The 26,966-nt window shown below is 37.7% G+C and overlaps 1 protein-coding gene and 1 non-coding gene across 2 annotated transcripts in view; both read right to left on the minus strand.

The window, feature by feature from the left end:
- Window positions 1-26,966, minus strand: part of Negr1 (neuronal growth regulator 1) — an 891,516-nt gene that overhangs the window by 298,837 nt on the left and 565,713 nt on the right. The window contains exon 4 of the mRNA XM_004634002.2: window positions 19,760-19,891. Within this exon, the coding sequence (XP_004634059.1) occupies window positions 19,760-19,891 (132 nt within the window). The remainder of the gene's footprint in view (window positions 1-19,759; window positions 19,892-26,966) is intronic.
- Window positions 21,482-21,588, minus strand: LOC111817438. Its single transcript, XR_002821638.1, has one exon. It is a non-coding gene; the product is annotated as a U6 spliceosomal RNA (small nuclear RNA).

The raw sequence follows: 26,966 nt of genomic DNA on the forward strand, positions 1-26,966 counted from the left end.
TCTCTCCCTCTCTCTCCCTCTCTCTCTCTCCCTCTCTCTTTCTTTTCCTCTCTCCCACATTTCTTTCTTTTTCCAAATGTTCACTTAGAAATTAATTTGTTGGTAGCTTCTCTTTCTTCATGATGAAGAGCTCATCAGCTTTGTGTAATTTTGCTCCTTACTATAGCTTTTCCAATGTTGATCTACTTAGATAGTAGGATTGTTCTTGCTTTTTCTTTCACTGCAGCTGATGGAACCCAGCACCTCCCATTTAGGCAAGCGCTCTACCAAGAGGCCCCCATCCAGCTCTACTCTTGATATTTCAAATTCTCACTAACACACATATTTAGTGTTTTGTTGTTGCTTTTCAAAGATTTGGGGTCCTATCCTAATTTTTTGCGGTTTTAAAACCTCATTATTAAATTTAGATCAGGAAATACAACATGTAATTTTTGATTTGGGAGACATACTGAGGTTTTTCTTAATCATTTTGGTTTTGTTCTGTTTTGAGATAGGGTTTCTCTGTGTAGTTCAGGCTGGTCTCAAACTCACGATGATGCTCCTGCTTCCTTTTTCTTAGCCTCATGAGGATAACAGGCATGAGCTACTGTGCCAAGTGGTTGAGATATTTTGTAGATAAACAATAGTTCTAAAAACTATGGAGCAGTCCAATAAGATAATGTATTCTTGGAAAGTTTGAAGTTAACATGTGTGTTAACTCAAAATTAGCACTGTTAAAGTTATATTCTTCTACATTTTCTCTTCCTGAACTAGAGAATATAAGAACTTTTACATAAAGCTTTCTCTGAACATGTATAAATTTGTAAAGTGTCATGTTTTTTCCTGAGAACATATAAACACACACATGCACACACATATACCCACCAAATATGTATTGTGTATGGTCAGGGACCACAAATTATAAATTGCACGGTACTTGTCCTGGGCTTTCCTTGCCCTGCTAACTTTGCGAGTTGGCCTTCAGCTTCCTCTGGATCAATGAGATTGGCGCCCAGGTGTGGGCAGGGACGTTGGCTTGCCTTTACGATGTTAAATTTGCCCATTTTACCACTGCCCCTGTGCTGTTCCAGGAGAACTCCTCACCCTCCCCTACACTGGCTAATCAAATGCTGGCCAGCTGGAGATGTACAGCCCTTGGCTCCTAGACAGCACCTGGTGGTCCTCCATCCCTGCTGCTCCTCCCTCTACTTTGTCTCTTGTTCTTTCTTTCCCTTCCCAGCCTGCTTGTAACCCAGGCAGTAGACTGGAACCTACTACAGGGCTCTCCAATAGCGTATAACTGGAGTGTGTATGTACATTGTGTTTGGTTTTTCTGTGAATATTATATACTGCTGCGGCTTGGTAGAGCAGGCACACGAGGCTCACAGACTAATAATGCTGTGTGGTGAGTCGCGAACAATGCTCCTCAACTGTCTTGCCATTTCTATCGGAAGAACAGTGCGTTCTCAATATTGAACTGAGGGAAGACACTGGCAAAGCTGCCCTGTGTTCTTTTCCTTTAGAGCTGGCCCTCGCAGAGCGCCTCAGCCTTGATTCTCCTCCATCCTGGAGAGGAGGCAGCCACCTTTCGATTTGTCATCATCCTGTGTCTATTTCTACATTGCTTCCAAACCTACAAGTGACGATGACTGCACTATATACTAACTATGCTTCTTTAAAATTAATGCCATTTATAAATTATCCATACATAAATTGTTCATGTTATGTTACTTCAGGAATACCTTATATCAACAGGACAACTTTGCTCAATATATTAGCATATAAGAAACATCAGTGACTTAAGCAGTATAATTTTGTCCTTTAATAGGTCAGTTAATCATAGTAGATTGCTATTGTAATGGACATTTTCACTTGCTTTTCCTTTTGTGTATGTGTATATTTTATACTTTATGGATTTCTTTTTCTTTTATTAGTGTATGCTTGCAGTAGGTAATGATCACATTCACAATACATATAGGCACAAGTACACCACACATTGCAATTCTCCTCTTTCCTCCCTTATGCTCTACCCCTCCTTTCATTTTCCCACCATCAGATCCATATATTTAATTTATATGACCTTGTAGAGTCAATTATCCCATATACAGATGGGAAATTAGACCTGTAGGACTGAGCACTCATAAAACATATAAGGAAGTTGTAGTACACATGCTTTTTTGGTTTGCTTTTTGGCAGAATTGGGGGTTGAACTCAGGCCTTTGCGCTTGCCAGGCAAGCACTTAGTCTACTGAGCCATCTCCCTGGGTCTGCATATGCTTTTAAATCCATTGCCCCCCCTGGACAGTGAATCCTCTTTCTTTTCTTTGTCTTTATCTGCATTATCTGACTTTTATTTTTGTCCATATTCTGGCTAGTGAAAGTTCAATTATTAATTTGTGTCCTTTCTTGGTATCAAATGAAAGATGCTGAATAGCATGGTTCACTGTTTCTGAGTTGAGTATGCCGTCACCCTCAGAGACTTTATCTTTCTTGTCCTTGTAAGAGAAATTAGTAACTACACTTTCTTGCTTGGCCCAAGGAAACACTCCATTGGATAGATCAGGAAGGCATTCTATATTATTTTTAGAGGTTTCATAATTAATGTATCATATTTATATTCTCAGTTCATGTGGAATTTATTTTGTTTTGCTGTAAGACTGGCTTTTATTACATTTTTTATTATTTTATTTTATTTTTTTGACGGAACTGGGGATTGAACTCAGATCCTTGCATTTGTCAGTCAAGTGCTTATCCTACTGAGCCATCTCCCCAGCCCCTTTATTACATTTAAAAAAAAAATAATTTATGAGAACAAATTGCCTACACACAAGTTATCAGTTTATTTTTTCTCTGATGGTCTGAATTGTCTTCTCGTTCATAGAAACCAAAATTTCATGTTAGCTGGATTGTACTTGGAGCCCAATTTTTGTGCTTCAGCCATGGATCTGTGTGCTGTTCTTGCAATTCCACACATTAATAATATCCTCAGCCAATTCAAACTTGATAGAAAACATTATCCACCCGATTTTTTACATTATAAGTTCCATATTTTGTCAATACAAATTTTTATAATCAGCTTCCCAAGTTTCATGGAAACCTAACTTTAGATTTTCTGTTGAATTACATAATGTATTTCATTGTGAATATTACATCGCATGATAGTCCTGAATATATTCTCCATTTACTTAACTCCTTCACTGAATTTGAATTATCTTCTATGTGTATTTCTTTAGATCAATTCTAGTTTTTCTATTTAAAATGTAAATAGAACTTTTTCTTAATTTGATTTTTAATTTCTTTTGCACAATTATTAATATCAGATTCATGAACTAGTTTAAACTATTACTAATTGCACTAATTTATCTACAAGTCCTTTTAGGTTTTTTTTTTTATAGCAGCAATAACATTGTCTGGGATGATAAAATTTTATTTTTTTCTTTTTGAGTCTTTCTGAATGTTAAATTTCTCCTGATCCAATTGTTTTAATCTGACTAGTGAAAATGGCCAAGGTTGTTACTCTTAAATTTTCTTTTACTTTTTATAGATCACTCTTCTTATGTAAGACATTGGTAGTTTGTTAGTAGATTTTGTAAATCATGAAATCAATTTTTATAGTATATTTCATGTCATCATATTGTAATGCCCTTTGTAGTTTTTTAGAATGTTGACATCTTTTGCATATTTTATGTGGAACATCTCCAATGTTTGGATTATTTAAGTTTCTAATCTGGGAATTGTCTGCTGATGTTTCCACTGTTGGCTTCTTCTCTCTTTCGTGCACTGGTGTTTTAATTGGGAATTAATATTTGTTGAATTTGGTCTTGCAAGTTTTGTAGCTTGCGTTTAAAATGTGCTCTGTAAAAGCACAAGCTTCTGTCACTCCTCAGTCACTTTAATCTTAATTTTTGACTTCATATGTTTTAGAATCTGCAGGTAGTGCTCACCGGGGCCCAGAGGTACATGACGGGGCCTTGGAATTCTCAAAGAGAAATATGTCTTTCACAGTTTTCCTCCCTTTTCTGGCTACTCTTCGTCAAGCTTGGGATAGGTCTGAGGGCTGGGACTTTGCTTCCTGCCTCTGCTCCTGAGTGTGTCATGCTTTCATTTCCCCATCTTTGTGAGAGGAGTGTCACTAATGTGATTTGCCCTCCTACAAGGGGCCAAGGCTTTGTCACCAATCTCTGAAGCCTGGCAAGTTCAAACCCAAATCCACACCTCCAGGGAGCAGCTGGCCTGGGCACCTTGCCCAGAGAACAGCAATTGTGATGCTGCCCAGCTTCTGATTCATGCGTCTCATATGGTCACAAGCTTAGCTGTGCTGTGAAAGGCATATTTCTTACTCCATCTAGCTGCTGGCAATTTTATGTGTTTAATACTTGGAAGGATTTTCTATATCTCTACTATGGTTCAAGGTAGAAAATCACAAATCACCGGCTTTCTTTTCATCACAATTGGGCATCTTTATAATTTGTCCTACTGCCTGCTGTTTTTCCATTCGGTCCTTTCATCTAAATTTCTTTTTCCTTATGGCTTTGTGATACTTCTGTGGGAGGATTCTCTTCTTGCATAATATGAATTGTGTTAAATAGTTTTCTAAGCTTTTCTTTCTTTGGCTAGAGGGCATCATTTAAATAAAATATTCACTTCCAAATATTCACTTTGTTTTGTTTTTACTTCTTGTTCTAATATATATATATATATATATATTTGGTTTCCCCTCTTCCCGCTTTGCCATCCTTGAAGGGTTCTAGCTTGGATGAATGCTTTCCAGCGCAAAGGTATGGGTTTTGAAGATATCCTCCTCATTGCCTTCCTGAATCCTGATGAGATCCACATCAAGCTCAAAGGGCAGCATGGGGAGGTGGAGTTGGTGGTACAGTCATAGCCCTGACCTCTTCTGTTTCCAGTAGTTTTAGCTAAATAGAATTGATGGCATCAAACCCAGGTCGTTTGCTAAATCTAGTCTCTGATGCCATCAGTTTTAGCACCAAAAGAAAGCTACAACATGCATCATGTTTGTAACCCTTTCCATCTTTTTTGCATTTACTTATAAACTAACAGTTATAAAAACACCTAGGGAATGTAATGGGTCTTCTAATAAATAAGAGTAGGGTGAAAACAATGGAATAATACTCAGACTGCCTCTGTATGGTACAAAATTGTTCAGCTTGCTTTATGGTACAATCTGGAAGTTTCTTAGCCAAGAAAAGGAAGTTCAGAGAGAGAAATAGTGGTGGTGGGGTGTGTGTGTGTGTGTGTGTGTGTGTGTGTGTGTGTGTGTTATTTTTCTTCTTTCAACAAAGATGGGCCACTTTCTTCCATGAAGTTAAGGTGGGCAGAACATGGTTTTTCGTATTTTAACAAAGTCCTTCATTTTTCTTTGAATTCCTTCTGAGTACTGGCTTTGTGTCTGTTTTCATTTTTGGAATGTTTGCAACCACTGTCCTTTTTTTATCTTAGCTTAGTCATATCTTGTTAGGAAAGTTAATGGTGGATCGCCAGATGCTATTTTGAATCCAATTGTGTTTTGAGCAAAAACATGTAGCTTCAAAAGCATCACATTTACAGATATTTCTTTTCCACTGTGACTCACAAAATTTGCAAACAAAAGTTTAGCTGGTTATGCTTCTCGTAAGAGGAAAGAGAGATGCACTATCTCTACGCTATTCTAAATGAGTTTTATCTAAACCGGTTGCTTCCAGGATAGATTTTTGAAGTAGGGGAAAAGGTAAAAAAAATTATATTTTTTTTCAAAAGTGAGTCTATAGCTTTGATTGTATTAGTCAGGGGAGGCTAAATTTTTTGAACTCTTAGATTCAAAGATGCAGGAATCAACAAAAATGAAGTTTAGTTTTCACCTTCATAAAACTCCATATTTCTTACTCAAAACTCTGTGGTATTTTAAGTCATGGAAGGGAGTGTAGGTGACTGCTGCCAACAGTTACGACAGAGCTCAGGGTCTTGTTTCACCCTTCTTTCCCCAGTTAGGGCAAAAGACAAGGCAGAGCTGCGCTGGAAACTTAAAAGTCAAGCCTAGAAGTGGCCCTCATCCCTCTGGCTTCCATTTCCTCCCCCGGGACTCACTCATGGGGCCAAAACATAATCACTAGCCCTTCTAGACAAGGTGGCCATGCTATGCCTGTGGGAAGGGTATGAAAAGTGTGATACCCATCTTGAAATCTTCACCGTTTTAGATAATTGAAATAAAATGTACCAGAATATTGGCTTCTTGCAGTCCTACAAATTAACTCATGAGGCATTCAGTAGTCATCAGGTTAACCTATTTCCTGTTTGGCTGGGCAAACTAGTTCATGAGAAGTTTTAGCCAAGATTACACCTGCAGTTGAATTATAGAGCTTCAGAGTGCTTCTGACATCCGGCAAGAATACCAGAAGGGTTTATGAAACCAATATGCTCATAAAAATGAAGCGACATTAATGAATAAAGCATTTGTGAAGCTAATTACTGACACTCCTCCCTGCACCTTATCATGTAAATGTGTACTAACTGGTTCTAATAAATGCAAAAATGTTCTCAACATCTGTTCTAGGCTGCAAAACACTTATTGTTTAGAGCCATGTATGACTTACTAAAAAAAAATAATATGCATTCAGGTAAGATGGGTTATCATGCTACAAAAATCTTAGAAGCTTTTTCTCTAAACTGCTAATCTTAACTTTGAGACAATTAGAGGGAAGCTGTATAACCTTTTATCTTTCACAATTGCTCCAAAACGACTTTTTTTAGTTTTTGATAAAGCTAATAGATAGTTAAGGCCTTAAGCAGTTAGAAGACAGAAGTGAAATCTTAATTGTGAAAGACACACAGAATATGCTAAATGGGTGTTGTCTGATACTATGAAATCTGGAAAGTTTAATGCTGTTTCCAGGTGAACATTCATTTGTATCTTATTTTCTGTTTTTGTACTGGCGGTAATTTTACTGTGGTCAGCAGGTAGGGTATGTAATTATGTTCATGATTAACCGAAATCTCTTCTCAACAATATGTGAAAAAATGTATTGGAGCACAGCCTCTTGCTCAGGTATTATTTATTACAATTGTCTTTTTTCTCTTCATTTGCACATCAGCCTTTCTGACTGTTGACAACTCTGTACTTTCCGGTCTTTTAGGTCTTTCTGTTGTTCCACACATTGATCCTGTGTCATCCGAAGGCTTTAACTAGCTCCCTCAAACTATCCAGAGATTGCATAATTCAAGCCAAATAAACAGGTTCCTTTCTTAATTTACATGGAAGCCAGCCAATGCCATGTAAGTAGGCGCAGACCTAGAATCTGAGTATTTAGGTCCATTCTAAGTCCTTCTGTGAACTCTACTATCGAATTTCCAAAACTACAGTTGTGTACATGCATAAGACAGAAGAGTATGATTGACTTTAAAGCAATTTATGAACCATAGAATTCTATATGTGATTAACTTCAATGTATTCATCACCACACACTGTGTAGGGCATTGGGATTAATAGTAATGTAGGTTAAATCACTTCATGTATTACCACAGTTACTCTTTACTTCATTATATTTGAAGAGTGCACAAATCTGAATAATCCGATCCAAGTTCAGTGTAGTACTTTGCACTACTGGGACTCAGTGACACTTTGATCAGTTTCCGAGCATTGTATCAGATAGCCTGGAGCTCAAGAATCAGCGAGTCCCACCTTTCAAATTGCTCCTGGGCCACATAAGAGGGTGACAGGTGATGCAGGTAGAGACTGTGATGCATTTCTACGTAGCAATAGCTTGGTCACAGAAAGTCGCTGACCTTGCACCAGTCACCGGGCAACCTTATATCTAACTCTCACTCACTCCTCCCGGTGAGTGTTGCAGGAGGGTTCACTGATCACCAACTCTTCATATGCACATGCAGAGCCCCTAGAGCCAGGCTTGTTTTCTCAGTGTTCCATAGTTATCAAGTACCTGAGCTGGATGAGAACTTGTGTTTCTCTGATCCCTAATCTTGCTTCATTCCCCTCCAGTCCGTTGCAGACAGAGTGGAGCTATTTTGAACTTCCCTGAAATTTAATTCCCTATTAATGCCCTTATTTTTTTCATAAATTAAAAGTTAATGGATAAAACATTTACCCAAATTTGCCAACAAAGTAGGAGTGAACTAAATTAACATTCGTAATGATTTCTCGAAGATTTCACAAAGCAAAAGAAGGAGGGTAAGATTATTTGGGCATGAGGTCAAACAGGTGCTATAGGTCTTTTTCCTTTGTATTTGGGAACTGATTCTATGCAGCCATAGAAAAGCACGATAGATACCAGAGAAAGTCTAGGGAATCCCATTTGTCTTCTCCACCACTGAGGGCACTGGAGATAGAAAAGAGGACATTCTGTTTCTTTGTTTGTTCATTTTACTCTACTTTACTTCATTTCATTTCATTTCATTTCATTTCATTTAAATTTATGTAAAACAATGTAGAATAAGGAACTTAAAAACAGAATTAAAATCTTGTCTTTTTATTCTGTCTTTATTCTGTCATCACTGCACTTAAAATTTAATACCATCCCGTACATATTCACAAAGTGAATTACACTCATGTATTAATAGCACATGTACCACAGACTGACTAGTTTAATAATTCTGTGAGCACTTCTTCAGAAATCGGTATCTCAACTTCATTGCTACCTCCTTCTCTAAGTGTCTTTGCCTGGCCTAGGGTAGCCCAGCGTGCGACAGGAAGTAGAGGAAAAAGAAAGAGAAGAGACAGAACAGCAAATGGCTGTGTGAGAAAGGAGCCAGTGGGTGGGAGGTGGTGCCAGAGAAATACCAAGCAAGTGACCACAGAAGTGGGCGGGAACAGGACACATCAACTCGAATGTGAAAGGTGTCTCCTCAAACTTTGATCCATTTCAGTCCAAGTTTTGCTACAATTTTTTCTGCATAGTGCAACCATTTCTGCCAGACTTTCTTCTTCTTCTCGTCACATATATTCACAAGCACACACAGCCTAAGAATAGAGCTGGGGGTGATGATGACATCACTTGCGAGGCTGAGACAGGCTTGCCATGAATTGGAGGCCTGCCTGGGCTGGGGGGCACATAGTGAGTTCAAGGTCAGCCTTAACTATACCACAAGATCCTATCTCAAAATGCCAAACAAAAATATATAATTGGAAATTTCTTTGAAGTAGAATCACAATGTGGCAAAGCCTCATGATTCATTCAGTGTTGCTTCATCTTGTGAATAATTCTCAAGTGTTGGGTTAGGAAGAATTTAATTTCATAAAATACTTGACGTGACATACGTGTTCCTTCAGAAACACACTGATCAACCTGGACTCATTGTTATATGCAACTTTATAAACTGCACATTTGTGTTGCCTGATGCCAGATTTGAAAGTTCTTAGACCACTTTTCAGGATATGTTCAGAAATCTCTGTGATTTTCAGAGTTTGGCCCTTTGGGGGCTTAGTGGAACACTGGAACATCAGTATTTCTGAGTAAGCCATCACAGATGCACACCTATGAGTTGAATGTCTCTGTGTGTGTGTGTTTTGTGAATTTGCAATGTTTATTATTCTTTCTTTCCTGCATTAACATTTTTCTTTAGTTCAGTATGGAGTAATTTACATCCCGCAGCATTTACAGGGCATTAGGAATTGTTTTCTTGCTGTAATCAAATAATCACACTCTATCATCACCATTATTTTATATATTAGTTTCCTGAAATGATGAGCGCTACCTTAGAAATAGCTACAGACACAAATACACAAATGTAGCCAAAATGTTGTTTGTGTATTAGAACAATGGAATTGCTTCATCTTTTACTTTTAAAAATGGAAAAATTATATATATATATATAATTATATATAAAATTATATATATTTTTTCCATGCAGCAGATGCATTTTGATTATCTTTGAGAGCGCTGAATCCTAACCACTAGACCACCAGGGAGTGTCGCATTTTGATTATCTTTGAACAAAGTGGGTAAAGATCACTCTAGATCCTTAGCACTAAAACTCCTCTCCCAATTTAAATAAGTTTTTAGGAGGTTACATTTTAGTTAAGTTATATTCCCAACTCCTTAACTGAAAGAGTCTTGGTTTCTTAGTCACTAACTGATTTCTATGTCTAAGCTTTACAACAAAGGGTCAGTTATGCATCTATCAAAAAGTCATGTGCTCCTTAACAGAACATCACATAGCACATTTTCCCTGCAACTAAGGAACTATATAAACTAGAGAATTAAATCTGAACTTTGTATACGATGAAAATCCCAAAGGGAAAACCAAAGTTTAATTCTGAGCTTTCCTTTTTCATGTTGTTTTGTTGAGGAGAAATGTGACATCTGAAATCCTGCCTTAATGACTATCTGGGGTTGTGCAGTTCCCTGTCCAGCACCTTGGGAAGTCACCCTGCAGACCCTCAGGTGCTCAGATCTCTTCAGTGGAAGCTGTGCCTTCCATGTTACCACTTATTCCTCCTCCTGACTCTTGACCCGAGGAAATGAAACCTTACGAGTGTTCTCCAAGGATATAGAAAAAAACAAAAAAAAAAAAAAAAAAAAAAAAACAAAAACTAAACATAGTTTTAACATTTAGGTGCATCTTCAAATACTTTTTGTTTTGTCTTCAAGCTATTCCTTTTTGTTTACAAAGCACAGGATCTAAGTGTCTGTGTGACTTCGAGGAGAGTCAGTGCCTTAGTCCTGTCTGCCTCTTCTGTGGTTCTGCTCTTTTCTTCTGCTTCCTTTGAGTTCAACCCCATGCCTTGTGTCTTGGCAGGTCATACCTTGCCCTGTCCTGGGACTCCTAGGAAGCTGAGCCCTTTTCTTTGCTTTGCTTCACTTCACTTTGCTTCTCTTCACTTCTCTTCTCCTCTCCTCTCCTCTCCTCTCCTCTCCTCTCCTCTCCTTTCCTCTTTTCTCTTCTGTTTTCTCAATTTGCTTTGCTCATTTTGTTCCTCTCCCTTGCCCTCTCCCTTTGTCTCTCTTTCTCCTTCTCTCTCTCTCTCTCTCTCTCTCTCTCTCTCTCTCTCTCTCTCTCTCTGTCTTTTAAATATCTGTCAAATTCAATTTCATCCTTCAAATTCCATCAGGGTCAAGGTCTCTTGGATGCTTCCAATGACACTTCGAGGCTGTGTTCAGTGTGATTTTGAGAGCCTTGTATAACCCCTTGTGATTATGTTATCAAAGTTCCTGTCACACTATATTGTAATTGTGTATATCTAGTTTTCTTCTTTGCTACTCATAAACTGGTTGGAGCTCTGTTTCTCAGGCTCCATACCTTGATTGTCTTATAATAAGCAGTGACTTAAGTAGCTACATTCATGAGTCCATAAATGTGGAAGTACTAATGTGCTTATTTGTATTACTTTAGAGATAGCATACAAAATGGTACTATTTAGAGAGGTATTTTATGTGTATTTTGTAGCTTGAGCTATCGTTACATAATTTTAATTAGGTTAAAAGAAACATAAGATATAGCCTTTTAAGATGCAAATAAAATCCAGCATAAATTATATGCAAATGTAAAAGACAAGGTAAGCAAAAAACAAAACGGAATGCACAATACAGTCCGAAGTAAAAACAAAGGTGACAACTGTGAACTCAAATAACTCAGTTTTCTTCTGAAAATGTAACAGTTATCTTTGTTGTGTCCAAATTCTGAATGCTGGGATTTTGTTGTTATTCAAGGTGATGACTGCTTGTCATTTGCCATCTCCTCTAGGCTTGTTTGACACATCTGCCTACATCATTCAAGCTTCTGGAGAACACTTGAAGAATATCCTAAAAGAGGGGTCATTTTGCTAGAAAGCCTTCTCTTTCTCCTGTCTTGCTGGTGTCTTTTCATTTCAGGCTTTAATGCAATTGCATTAAGTCAAGCTAATAGGAACATTCTATATCTGGAGTTATATGGGATAACGAAGTGTACATTTACATAAGTGAATATGTACCACATGTAAAACAATGTAAACATAAGTGTCTGTGACACACTGGGTTAAAAAGTTGTAGTTTGTAGCACATCGAAAAAGTGTCTTTACTGTTCCCTTGACTATAGAAAGAATTACTCAATTTCCTCTTATTAAAAACTGTGCATGCAAAATCATTTCTAACATCAAATGAGATGATCTACACCTGACTCTCACTGCCAGGAGTGAAAATTTAATTTATGTCCAGACTTCTTTACACTTATTCCACTTGACTATATTTTTTCCAGTTAATAATAGATTTCTCCTTTTAATCTAAAATATTTTATTAAACTCAGTGCATCTTATTCATTGTCTCAGTAATTTTCCGTATAATGAAAGAAGTATAACAGGTACACTTTCTTCAATTATAATTATTGAAAAGACAATTTTGAAATAGTAGTTTCAATGTACATAAAATTATGATCTACCGTGTGGCATGGTTCTGGTGGGGAACCCAAGATATTTTCTTACGGCGTTAGATAATCTTCCTTTTTGTTTATTCTCTTTTCTAAATATTTATAATTAATTAATTAATTAATTGTATTTTTGTAGTGGTGCAGGGTCTACAGGTTCTCACCACACAGATCGGACCCATGTGATTGTCCTCTTTTCAGCCTCCCAAGCGCTGGGATTACAGGCGCGTGCCCAGTCTCAGTTGCCCTCTCAGCAGGCCCCGGGGGCGGGGCTAAAGAGTTAAAGTTTATTAGTAGTTATTAATGTTACAGAATTTGGGGTTTCAAAGTGGTATTTTCACATTTCTGTAAAGCTTGTTTTGGTCCTAACCATCCCCCATTAACCTCTCTGAAGCCTCCTCCTTTCTACTCCAATTTCTTTTCACCTTTCTAAGAACAGCCTCTTGAAGAAAAAGCCAACTTTTCTTTTTTTTTTTTTTTTTTTTTTTTTTGCCAATCTTTCTGTTCCTTTACTTATTCCATGTATTAGAAAAACCATTCGTTACTTGTCTTTCCGAGCCTGGTTTATTTGTTTACCACCATGATATCTATTTCTTTCCAACTTCGTACAAATGCCGTAATTCCGTTCTTGCTTGGGCCTTAATGATGCCCCCCTGCGTCTGCACTCAGCACTGTCTTCATCCGTGCCTCCTCCAATGGGCTCCTGGGCCGCTTCCGTACTTGGTTTTGTGAACTGCATGGCGCTACGTGTGAGTTTCCAGGCATCCCTGTGGTAGGATGTCATCGATCCTCTGGGTGCCTTCCAAGCAGTGATACAGCTGGACCAAGTGGTGCTCTATTTTTAGTTGTGTGTTCTCCTCTTTGAGAAACTGCAGGACAGATTTTCTCAGGGCCTTTACTGGTCTGCACGCTCCCTCCCCCTCGCAATCCAGCAGACTCCTTTTCCACCACATCTTCAGGAGCACGTGCTGGTTTCTGTGTTCTCAGTGGTAGCTGTTCTGACTGAGGTAAAATGCAACCTCTAAGTAGTTTGGATTGCACTTTCCCAATCGCTAAAGGTGTTGAACCTTTTTTTTTCATACACTTTTTGTCAATTTGTATTTCTTCTTTTGAGAATAATAGCCTTCTTAATTCATGTCTCTTTTGTTCTTTAAAAGCAGAGAAGCTATTAAATCTTTTAATCTCTCTGTATTTCACCTGCCTTTTCTGTAAAACAAAAAAATGAAAATAATGCTTCTTCCCTCTGGAAGAAAGCGCTGTGTTAGTGTCAACGTTTCTTTATTGACTCCACCACAAGAATTCCGCAGCAGGCACGGTGTCTGAGCAAGCCAGTAGCTGCGTGTGGAGGTGCACACCTGTATTCCCAGCATACTGGCCATCGCAGGCGGGAGCACTGCAGTTCAAACTCAGCTTACCCAAGCAGCTTAGTGAAACCTGTCTCAAAATTAAGAACCCAAAGGGCTGGGAAAACTTAAACAACAAACCATCTATATTATCTAGTCATTCTCTTGATAGAAAAATAATTATGAACTAAAGCAGACACCTCTTCCCTCTTTTTTCCAAGAAGAATGACTTATAACTTTACCCAGGAGATTGTAGTTTCTTTAATAATTTATTCAACAAAGTTTTTCAGATATCTTCTTGTTCTAAGTGAAAGGAATGTGTCAATTTTCAAGAAATAATAAGATGTTCTCCCTTTATTAGGTGACACTGTAGAGTAAATTAGGCTTATATTTATATATTTTAAAAAATCACTTATCTATTATTATATGAAATATACAAAATTCATAAAATTTTCTATACAAAGCTTAAGATGCATTTTTATTTTTTAAAGAGCCTAAAGACAATAAAATCATACAGAATTTCCAAACAAGATGATAAAAAAATTAATGCTAGTTTTTATATTGCATATTGCTATCCTTACCCGATATAAGATTGCAGAGTTGATTAAACAAAATGAGCAGTAATTCTTCCTGTCAGCGAACTCCTAGAAATTAATAGTACAATTTGCCTATCTTGTGTATATACATATTTTTTTGCTTCTTATTTCTTTTCTCTTTTTCTCCCTCCCAGTTGTTCCTTATTTTGATAAATTTCTTTCCCATTCACAATACCTATTGTACCTGTGAGATTTTATTTACAATTTCGGTTTCTTATACTCAGGAGACAATAGGATGTTTACACATGCGAGTCTGATTTATTTAACTTATGAGTATGGTCTCTAGTTGCATCCACTTACCTATGAATTCCTCAAGTTTATCTTTCTTTATAGCTGAGTAGTGCTCCATTGTATAAAATATATCCATTATCTAAAGTATACGGAAAACGTTCAACATCATGGGCCATTTGACAAATACAGATTACAACAGCACTGAGACTCCATCTCACCACAAACAGAATGGCTCTCCTCAAGAAATCGACCAACAACAAATGCTGGAGGGGCTGTGGAGAAAAGGGCATGATTCTACACTCTTGGTGGCAGAGCAGATAGGTACAGCCTCGGTGGAAATCAGCGTGAAGGTTCCTGAAAAACCTAAGATCAGAAGTCCCATTTGACGCAGCTATTGTCCTTCTGGATAATTTTCCAGAATAAGTTAAAGCATCATACCGCAGCAATAGATGAATGCTCATGTTTATAGCGGCACAATTTGTAATAGCTAACGTTTAGAAACAATTTAGATGTCCATCAACTGGTGAATGTTTATGAATTTTTATATTTTCAAATTTATTTGTATATGTGCAAATGTTTTCAATTTTTAAAATGTATGTTAGTGAAATTTTGTATTTGCTAAATTAAATGTTTGTAAGGAGACATACTATTACCTTGAATTTTCAGAAAGGGAAATTGTGATTCAGAGTTAAAGTAAGTCTTTTCTAAGATCTCAAAGTCTGGTAACTTATGGTAGAATAAATCATTTGCTAATAACTCTGACCTCTACAAGCCACATTTTGAAGCAGCCACTCTCATGTAGAGTGTATGCAGATAGGGTGGAGATAACAGGTACTTGTCACAGGAAACAAGCACCCCTTGCCTCCATTACTAGAGACAGTACTCATGAAAGGCCTTGGTCTTCCATGCTTGTCAACTGCTTAGATCTGGAAATCTGCTCTCCTCCCCTGATCTGTCCTGCAGGATTAGTCTATGACAGCTCCTAGAATTTACCCCCACTGAAGAACATGAGGACTTTACAGACATTTATCTCTTCTTTCCTAACCAGACATACAGTGATCCCTGCACTTAGTTTAGTCTATGCACTTTCTGAAACTTCTTCACACTTAGTTTTTGTTACAAAAAAAGTGATGGGTCTTGTGTCCATTAAGCTACTGTTGCGGACAGAACACAAATGTGAATGAAAAGATGAACTTGTCTCCAGTGATATGAGTCAGAAGCTTACTGTCCGAGGGAGCAAGGAAGAAAGAACAGAGTCTAAGGACACTGGTGCCTTGCAATTCCGCCAAGCTGGGGACAAGGTAGCAATTTCCTGGAGGAGGTGCCCTGGCTGAGCTTTGTTCCTTTTCCTGGCAAGTTAGCAACTAGTGATTTGTAAACTTAGATTTTGGCAAATGCCAGAAGGAGATGTGAATAACAATTTGCTTACATCGAATTAATTATGCACATTTCTTAGCCTGTTTGTAGCCCTCAATATATGAGAGAAGTTTGTGTGGCTCACGGTTCACTTAGAGCGAGACTAAGCTCAGTGAGACCTCTAAAGCTGTATTAATCCAGCCTTCTCATCATTTCTTTCAACTCCAATTGATAACATACAACACCTGTCCAAATCTAAATTTGTTTAGCTCCCTTTAAAAATTGTCCTAATTTCACTACCTCTTACACTCTCTGTATTTGTTTTAGTCTCCCATGCTCTACTTATGATAATAATCTATATGATTCCTTCTCACTGTTTTAGTTTGCTTTTGATTTAACAAGAAATATATAAGAATAAAAGAAAATATACACAAAAGGTGACTAATAACCTACAATATCCTACAAAGAAAGAATAATTTGTGCTATTCTTTGGTGGCCCAGAACCCTGAAGCTGTTCTCTTCTGTGTATAGTAAGGCTTTCTGTAAGTAACTCAAAATAGACTGAATTTTCATCCAACAAACCAGCCCAAACCCAAAAAAATAAGTTAGCTCCATTGGTGGTATCATCAAAATATTAAGTTCAGTTTAATAGAAATCAACATTAAAATGACGTAAAGTCTGTGGCAAATAGCATGCTCCTGATTGTGCGTTTTCTATACGTGTAGAATGCAGAGGATGTGTGAGATGAATTATACAACATTAAATATTTCATATTTGCAGGAAACCTACATCTTTTTCTCAGATTGACTTACCACATGACTGCATCTACCCTGAGCTTATGAAAATTTATTACATTTCATCTTGACTCCCATTTGGGGAACAGGACAGAGCTGCTCTGCAAATTAGAACCCGCAGAGCTCCTGTGATTCCATATGCACAATCAATATTGATGAATAACAATGAAAGGCAGGGCTGCCTTGAACCTGGCCCGATGCACCGTCAGGGAATCTAGGTTATCAGGGGATCCGCACTTCCTTGCTGGCAACAGAGACTGCCGTGTTCAATTCGAGGTTTTGGAGAACTAAGGTTTGTTCAGTAAGCTTGGGCTAATTTCCTGTGGGAAATCAGCTCAATGAAATCCACAGGTTGCTCTCAATTTTGGGTTTTTTAAGGGTCGATTTCACAAAATTAACACTTTGTGAACTTTGCCACCAACAGGACATAAACACTGATATTCTCCCTCACACCCCAAGGCACCTTAGACAGCAACTGTGCATGCATGAGCTCGGCGTGAAGGAACATGGCTAGCATTCTCACAGTGAATGCAACTGAACACTATCAACGCGAAGCAAACTTCTTTGCAGAACATTTATGCCCATGTGATCGGTCAGAGCTATGGAGAGGGAAAGGAAGAAGACCAATTCATTGTTTTAAATCATTTAAAAACACCGTTGAGTCCATTTCTTTTTTAATGTGAGAGAAGTTAATATATCTGCAGCAGTATTTTATCTACCTGAAATGGATTCTGAAACAGGTAGCTTGTGTCATGGTGTAGAAAATACTTCTCTACCTTACTTTTCTCCAGTTTTCAGTTTTTTCTTCCCATTTATCTATGTGAGTTAATGTGATTAGCAGTCTTCTGTCCCACCTGTTTTGAGGTCTCTGACTCCTGAGAGACCCATCAATATTCTCTCCTCATCAGGTAGGATTTCCTGCGACTGCCCTGCTCCCCTCCTTGTCAGGACACAGTTCCTCTGTGTCACAGCTGGCCCTCTGTGAGCAGAACCACCGGCAGACTGTGCCCAGCTACCTGTGCACAGGCTTGGAGGATGGAAGTAGGTCTCCCTGCGGAGGACAGGGCAGGTCTGTGTACAGTCCAAAGGAGTAATAATGACACTCAGAAAACTGAATGTCCTAAACGTAGAGTACAGGGCCTAGACCCGGGATATGCAGGTGTCCCCTAGTGCTCGTCCTGCAGGGGTTGGAATATAGCAGAACATAGGGATGTAAGAAAGTGACAGTCTGCTGGCTACAGTACTGCTGTGAGTAATAAGCTTCATTTGTCTTTGTCTCTGTTGACATTGATGAAACCCGAAGCCTTTCATAGTTCTTGACATCTCATTATCCCCGTTTCTGTCCTTCTGATTATGAGGTAGGTTCTCTCCTGTACTCCGAGCCCTTAGATGGGGACTTAATTGGGTTGATGCTAGTTTCTATGCCTAAACTTTCTATTTAGTTTCTCTCCGGGTTTCTGTCTCCCTACCTCAGTCAAAAGTCCTCACATGTGCAGGAAAATGAAAATCAGATTAAAGAAGAGGTGACAATGAGCTAGTCAGAGGATAAAACAAGAATCTACAAATACCAAGGAAAGTAGTGAATACATGTAGAGTATAAGCCTGCAGAAAGCTAGACAGTGATGGGTTTTCAAGGACAGCCTATCAGAGAGATCCTTTTAAAGAAGTGCTGCATCTGTGAGTTTTAAGGACATGAGCAAAGTTAGGCTAGATGCGTAGCCTACCAGACAGATTTGAATCTGTTTTTTTTTTCTCAATGCTTGTAGATAAAAATATGACTTTCCTCTCTAATTGACCTATATCTTCCTTAACAAGCCCCCCCAAAATAAAATTAGTACATGCATATTCACAGAACTGTGGTATTCCATAGGCTTTTAGATTTTTTTGTGTGTGTTTGTTGCCTCTTATTTTAGGAAGTTCCAAAGGGATGAGCCCAATAGCCCTCCTCAAAAAGACTGCTAAGCATCAGTAACAACCTGCCAAAACGTAGCAACCCAGGCCAAGCACACCACTAAATCTAATTCAATCGGATGGAATAGGCCCAGCAATTTCCTACTTGTGGCAAACTTCTCCAGTAATTTCAATAAGGCTCACCAGCAAGCACTCACAGAAGCCCTGCCCGAAGAACTCCTTCCCCATCTAGCGCTGCACGAAAGTGCTCAGTCTAGGAGGGACAGTGCAATGTGAAGTGTACAGACTCCTCGCTGACAAACGTGAGCTGATGACATTGACGTGCTCTGGCAGAGAGCTCAATGGCTAGAGGTGGTTGGAAAGTTATGTTTTTGGCCCTGGAGATCGAAAGACTCTCATTAATGTGAAATCATTGTTTAGTTTTAGCATTTCTGGATATATTTGAGACAATCCCCTCTAATCTCAATATGGAAATATGCATAAATGGAATTATAAATTGGAGGATGGAACTTATATAAATACAGTGCTGGCGCACCAAAGGTGTCTTACTTGGGAGAGTTAAGAGGATCATATGGTAAAGAGAGACTATCAGGCTAGTTTTTGAAAAATAAAGACTGGTTATGGCTATTGAAACATAGTAATACTGAAAAGTTGTTTATTTCAATGTCAAGACATCTAGATAGAGAATAAACTAATAGCATTGATACTTCTGCAGACATCTACCATAACTTCCTAATAATGTTGTGCATAGGGAAATTCTTCCTTAATGTTCTCTGTCTTAAGTCATTCTAGTACTACAAGCATCACAGTACAGGTCTCCTCTTAGAGACCGGGTTCCTCCATCAGATCTGACTGGGATGTAAGCATCAGCCATGTTCCAGGATCCACCAGATGGAAGCCATTGAGGAAGAAATCAGCTTGCTTTAGAGGTAAGGTCACCATCCTTTAGTATGTCGGAGAGTAAAATGATACTGGAATCACATCAATCAGTTCACATTGAACTGAATTCCCATGGGGTCAGTTGGGACAGTTAAAAACACCTTGCTCCAATGTTCAGCATGGCCACATTTTCACCGTCAGTGGGTGATATCTCGCACTAGCCCACCTCTTAGGGAAACAGCAGCGTCAGCTTCACACAGCAATTGGTCTGGTGTTTGATCTTTTCTCCCAAATGACCTTGAAAAATAATACCAAGACTTACAGTTTACGACAATTTTTACTTTCTTCACGTCTGGGAAGGACACATCATTTTCTGCACTGCATTCGTAGTCTCCAGCTTGGTCCCTTGTAATGGCATAAATGTCCAAATATTGTCCACTGTCAAATGGTTTTGCTACAAAAAAAAAGAAACAGCATGTTCAACTGTAGCTGCCTGAGGCTTCATTCAAGTAAAACAACAATGGCATGAGTTCGTACTAGATACTGCTGACAAAACAATTCCAAATGAAACTGGGGTATTATTAAACTCTTTGTTTTGTGTTCACAGGAAAACACCAAGAAAAAAAAAAAACACAAAAAAAGACGATAGCAGGACAAAGATATTATAACAACTGTTTCCCCAGAACAGGATATACATGTGTTCCTTTTAATTGATTGTGGTCTGCTAACCTCCTCACACATCAAATAGGGCTCTGCACATTTCTGTAATTGAGTTCAACAACCTTCTACCAATGTGGATGAAATTCACTAATATGACTTGGTACATATTGACTTTTATACAATGTGAGCCGGTAACGTGACACTTAACCTAGCTAAATGTTACTTTTCTTTTGGGGAAATCTATCCATACTCAAGCTCTTGAGCCGGTTGGCTTTGTAAGAATATGTGGATCTTAAAAAAAAAAAATCATTGCCATATTTCTGCTTCCAAGAAAGTTCTGTTGTAAGTATGAATCAAAATGATACAATAAAATTTTAAAGAATTCTTTATTTTTTCAAAGTAGGAGTTATGGAATTATTTTTTAAAATTGTCCTAAGTTTTAGTATTCCAGGGAAAATATCCTAGTTCGCTAAAAGTAACAATAGATTAAAGGCATAAAGCATAATCACATATAAAAGAATATGCCCAGTGAATGAGATTTTAAATAAAGACTCCTTTCTTTAATAATGGAGATCTTATTTAATTGAAAATACAAAGCCATTGAGAAGAATCTTGATATTAGGGAAACAGCAAGGCCTTGCCCCACTCCTTATGTCACCAGACTAGGAAAATTGCATTTTAGTGTGGACCAAGGTAAACTGGAAATGAAGTGATGGCTTCACTGAATGGACTCTTTCTGCAAGTCAGTGTTACTCATGCCTTCCTCCGATTGCTTTTCAGGAAAACTTGCAGCAATGCAGAGGTTAGAAAGACAATAAGAATATTTGATTTCAGGGAAGTGAGCCAGATATATTTAAGGTTAGCATGGCTTTCCAAACCTATGACCTTTGCCAATTAATTTTTCTTTTCCCATGCGGTTGCCTGGCCTTGACTCCTGCATTACTGTTGCCAGTATACCATTTAGCCAGCGCAGGCAACCATGAATTCACTAACTGAAACCTTTGGTGTTGAGAATGCATAAAATGAAATTTCTATTTCTATTTATCTAGCTGATCTCAAGTGATAGATAGGAAAAAGTGAACCCGCTATTGTAGCCAGCTGATAACTATTTCAGGTATCTAGATACAAGTTTGCAAAAATAACATTTATTTTCACTGTTCAAATTCTTTTTTTTTTTTTTTTTTTTTTTTTTTTTTTTTTTTTTGGAGGACAGTTTCAATAATTAACACATTGCATACATTCTTCCTAGTGGTTAATTGCTGTATAAGATGCGGACTTGGTATCCTATTTACAAACACCATTATAACAAATCCCTCTATTCATTAAGAGAATGTAACTACATATCTATCCTAACCACTTTGAATACACAGATACAAAATGGACAAAAAATATGGAACACTTCACAAATTTGCGTGTCATCCTTGCACAGGGGCCATGCTAATTTTCTCTTTATCGTTCCAATTTTAGTATATGTGCTGCCAAAGTGAACACTCACTGTTCAAATTCTGAAGATCTGATTTTAGAATCATCCTACTACCCTATCACTTTCCTTCACTTGACTTTTGTAAATTAACATACTTAAATTTCCATTGTTCTGCCCTTTTTTATTTTCATCCCTATAATAGACAAACTCTAGTTTTATATATCGCTACAACAACTATTAAATATAAAAAATTGGATTCTTATTCATATCTAAGAATGTTTAAAGTGTAACTTGAATTATAAATTAAGAATGTTAAATGCAAAGTATGTAATAGGAAACAATAATATATCACATCAAAATTAAATGACTCCATTGGGCAACAAACAATGAAATAGTCACATGTGTCAAGGTATGCTACTTGAAGCTACAAAAATGAATTTATTGGGACTTAACGCTTTTCAATATCAAAAGGTTACTTTTCCATTCCTGTTTTTGTGAGCTAATGCCACTTGCATACTTTTGATAATGTCCTGTATCATAATGCATACTTTTGATAACAGCTGGTATCATAATCTAATTTAATAATAAAATACAGTATTATTTAATCATTAAGTAAATAATTAAGTGTGGTGGATATGAGTATATATGTGTTATTGTTTTTGTCCTTCAATGTGGCAGGGGTAGGGACAATAGCCCTTAAAGCATTAAAAGGTAGAAATAAATGGAGTAATATCTCTAGCAAGAATCAGTAAATACAAAGAAAAGGAGAAACAATAGGCTCAGATCTTTAAGAAGAGGTAGGATATCTTTTCTGGCCTCCAGCAGGCCTCATGGCACCCACAGAATGACTGAGAGCAACTGCAGGAAGCCGTACTACAAAATGTCAAGGACATCAGGATCGCCACATGAGGTCACTCCAACAGACACCATTCATAGCCGTCAAGTACTTGTCACTAGAGTTGACTATAAGATGTGCCTAACTTATATTTAGGGTCCTTCTCCATCCCTAATACAGAATTAAATCTGTATTTACAAATAAAAGAACTGTCAGCAAAGGGTTGTTCACTGCCTAAACCATAACCCAATAGCTGCAGAGCAGCCCAGTAGATGATCTTGCCAACCATATCGATTATATAGCTAGACTATAAAGATATTTAAGAGAAGGAAAATGGAAATGCACAGCCAACCTCCTTCCCCCTCACGAGACTCCTGCTGCACACATTCAGTGTGTGCGGTTCTTCCTAAAGGTGGGCCAATGGCACTGTACTATATTTACGTGAGTAACTGTTTCCATTCGAATTAATCCTTCCTCTCTGCTCAATCTGTTCTTAAGAGAACTGAATTGCAGATTTTAAATTTATAGGTGTTTTACCTGGAATATAAGCCCTGAAGTTCAATAGTTGTCTGTAATTTGCTCTGCTGCTCTTTCTTTTTATGTCTTCTGCTTTTGTTAGGTATTATCTCCTTAATTCAGGTCTACATGCAAGGAAGCCAATCGTGTTTCTAGAAACTCGGTTAATATGTCCTTTTTACTTTTTAACAGGAAAGGATTTGGGCATAGTATATTGAAAGTCAAGATAGAACACTTCAGTTCAAATGTGACTATTATTCAACCTAACCCTCCAGGTGATAGGAAAGCTCATGAGTTAGGATACTAGGAAGTAAATGCAGGAGGAGCACCACCCAAATCGAGACTCTGAGTTGCATCTGGAGCAGGGTCTATCTTAGTGCACCTATGATAAGTCTAGTCATTAAGATGCATTCTATCTCCATGGGGAGAATTATAAACGAGATGTAAACACACTAATACATAACAAAGGGTGTATATTTTCTGCTCCTAGGTTTTACCATTCTCCACCGATGTAACTGCAACTTCTGTGTGGTTCATTGTATGTTTCTACTCTTCACATACTGCATAAAACATCATGAACTTTATAAGCATCTATTCTGCAATTAAATAAAATGGTAAATAAATCAATTAATACAGCCCAGTGCAGGAAATGCTTACACTGGAAGAAGTGACCGCTTCTCTATCAGAGTTGCTAAGGAAAATAATTTTAAAAAGAGGTGTTGTCTGCACTGACATCTCAAAGCGATAGGTGGTGACTGGTGACAACAAAGTCTGCAATTTTCATAGATTCCTTCTGAGAACATAAAGACCAGACCAACAAAAAAGTTAAATACAATCGAAGCAGTTTTCTCTTGTGTATTGTCTCTTCCAGGCCGACACAGACCTTTCTCAAAAAATGGAGAACTAAAGAAATTCCACCTTTCAGGGATATCAATATGGTGACAGCCTTACGAAAAAAAAAAAAAAAAACCACAACAAAAACCTCCTTCAAAGGGATGTTCAAATGTAGGGTGCAGATGTGCTTTGTAGTAGCTTTTTGATACTGATTTTTTTGTGAATTTGAGCAGAAAGTGTTCTATGTCAACCACTGAACAATATTAAGATTGGCTTTTTGGCTTGGTAAGGCATTTGAGCACTACTTTTGTATCAAAATTGTTATATTTCAGAACAGTATTTTCAGATAAAATCTCTCTCCATTTCTAAAATATTGTTCTTCACTGGCTTTCCTTTCATGCACCTGTCCAATTTCTTTTCACTTGGTCAAAACCCATCACATCCTCCTATTCCTTAGATCTTATCTCTGCCCTATCCTTTCCTTTTTATTAAGGTTATTATAAGTGCCACTTATATTTATATAATGACCACATTCGTCATGGGGATTCCGTGCCTGTGTACGGCATATCTTGATGTTCTTTCTTCCCATTCCCCTCCTCTCCCTTAAACCCTCCTCCCTCCTTATTTCCAAAGCTTTGTCTCCATCTTAGCCTTGTTTTCTCAGTTTTTCCTTTTCCCCTTCCTTCCTTTACCCCTTCCCTTCCTAATTTCCTTTTCCTTTGACCAATGTCTTACTGTTTCCTAATGTTTATTACACATTTTGGTTTCTATTTGTACATTCAATTTCTCACCCTGGAGAGGATGCAACATTTACATACACACCCAATCAGTACACTCTTTCAGGGGATATTCTTTCTTCACTTATATTTCACTGCCATCTCTGTATTGGCAGAGATTGGTTTGGCCTCTGTCCGCATCTTGACTCTTAGACGCATATTTCCATTGTGCCAGCCCCACTTGTGAACTCTGAGTGTCACTAAGTCAACACAATCAGAATCACATCTATTTTATCCTGCCACATCTGCTGTCCTTCCCAGGCTATTCACCACCATGAATGTTTTCATCATGACCCGGATGCTTAAGCCAGAAGCCTCTGCCTGGACACTGACAGAATCCTTTTCTTCCATCACCCAGCCATCCACATGTTCTATTAGTGTCATATCCAAGGAGATCTCAAAACTGTTTAGAGGCCTTGGCCTCACTGATCTTTAAAAGGACATGCAACATCCTAAACATTCCATGCTTATTGCCAGAATCCTTTTAATCACGTTCCAAAATCTTCATTTAGATAAAGTAACCACCCTTTCTAAAGCATCCTTGTGGGAAGATACAGTGTTAGGGCACCTCAGCCACTTGTTCTCGATCGCCCTGAAGCTGAATTTGTAACCTATACTCAGAATGATTTATTTATGCTTATGGCAGTAATTATCTCGTATCAGCCCACTGTCACCAGCATATCTAGGATCACGGAAATATCTTATATTCACCATCCTGTGCTGTGTGCTTAGGGATATGAGCACATTCCAGTGGTAGACCTGGATTATCTAGGCTCCCATCTTGTGTCACACTGTACAAGACACCTGGCCCCTTGTAACTTGTGATGATAGCAACAGAACCTGCTATACAGCTCTTAGAAAGACTGCATTAATGTAAATAAAATACTTGGAACATTGTGTGACAAATAATGAGAATGGGAAAAAACCACAATAATTGCTGTTATGGGGATGTGTAGGCACAGGGACGCCAGTGAGTGCAGCTCCGACAACGAGAGCTTCCGGACTGACAGGTCACTGCTCACAAGGATCCATGCTTCTGCCTCGACAGGATATTTAATAGGAACTGGAAGCGAGAATGGGTGGTCACTCCAGTGGCGTTAGCTGCCACGGCCAGTACAGGCTGCATGCTGCCCTAGGACCTCAGCCAGTCCAGACCATATGCTGCGGTAGGACTTCAGCAGAAGCATCTGCCTTGTGGATCAGTACATGGAAGTTTCGTCGTTTTTGGAAGCACTTTGTTCCTGATTCTCGAGGACAACTGAACCTTCCTGGTCGCATGCTGAGGTAATGTCGTTAGGGCACTGTCCTCGTGCAGTGGGCTTTCCTGCTGCCTGACACTCTCTACCTTTTGGTTTTCTCAGATAATGAGTTCTCTCCCTTCAAGTCTCTGCTTGAACAGTATTTCCTCTGAGAAACTTTTTTGATTTATACACGGCCCTGTTCAGGTGCTCCACATTATAATTTTACGAGAAATAAGTTCTATCTGATCTTATGTCTTAACAACATTAAAAATATTTTATGCTATAAGCCAGCAAGATAAAGGAAATATTTTACTGTATATAAAATAAAATATATGATTTAAAGGATATAATCAATATGATATATATAGTATTCTATATTATACTCTGTATGATCTCTAAAATTTTTCATATGTACATATTTATATAATTTATGATTTAAAAAGCATAACAAAATGTCCAGAGAATTAAAATTTCATTAGTAAAAGAAGATAGCTTTCTTTTTCAATTAATGATTAACCATATCATCATAAGTAAAAGTATTTAACCTGTTTCTGTTCTATTACTTGTAGATATCATGGTATTTTTTTCTTTTTCTTTTACTTTTTTTGTAAATAAGCTCTTCAGTAAAACAAAAGTAAACTTGGAACCTAAATTTCATGAAAGTTTATCTTTCTGAATTCATAAATTTGAAGCACTGCAAAATAAAAACATTCTGAAAAATAATTGTGTTTGTATTGGACATGTACAGATGTTTTCTCACTAAACAGTACAATACAATAAACTACTTATGTTGCATTCACCTTTTATTACATATTTTAAGTAACCTGGAAATCGAAGCATAGTCAGTCATGCAGAAAGGTTATGTGTAAATATCATGACACGTTTTCTAAGGCAACTGAGCATCCATAGACCTTGGCATCCATCGATGATCCTAGAACCAATTCTCTACTAATAAGAAAGACATCCATTCTTAGAATAAGACACATGGTTACATTTGTTAAATACTTTGCTGGTAAAAAGTGATAGCAATAAAACCTAGACATAAATCCAAAACCTAAATGTTTGATGCTTATGATTTAAACCCAATACCATTTTTCTTATTTGTAAATTATGGTGGAAAAGTTTCTCTCTTTAAGAGCTAAATAGTGACATGCATATATAACTCTTGTTTGTGAAATGATTAAGTATAATTCAGATGTTAATTTAATTCATGAAATATACTACTTTTTTACTGCCAATAAATG

This window comes from Octodon degus, unplaced genomic scaffold, assembly GCF_000260255.1.
Source record: "Octodon degus isolate 3935 unplaced genomic scaffold, OctDeg1.0 scaffold00057, whole genome shotgun sequence".
NCBI lineage: Eukaryota > Metazoa > Chordata > Mammalia > Rodentia > Octodontidae > Octodon > Octodon degus.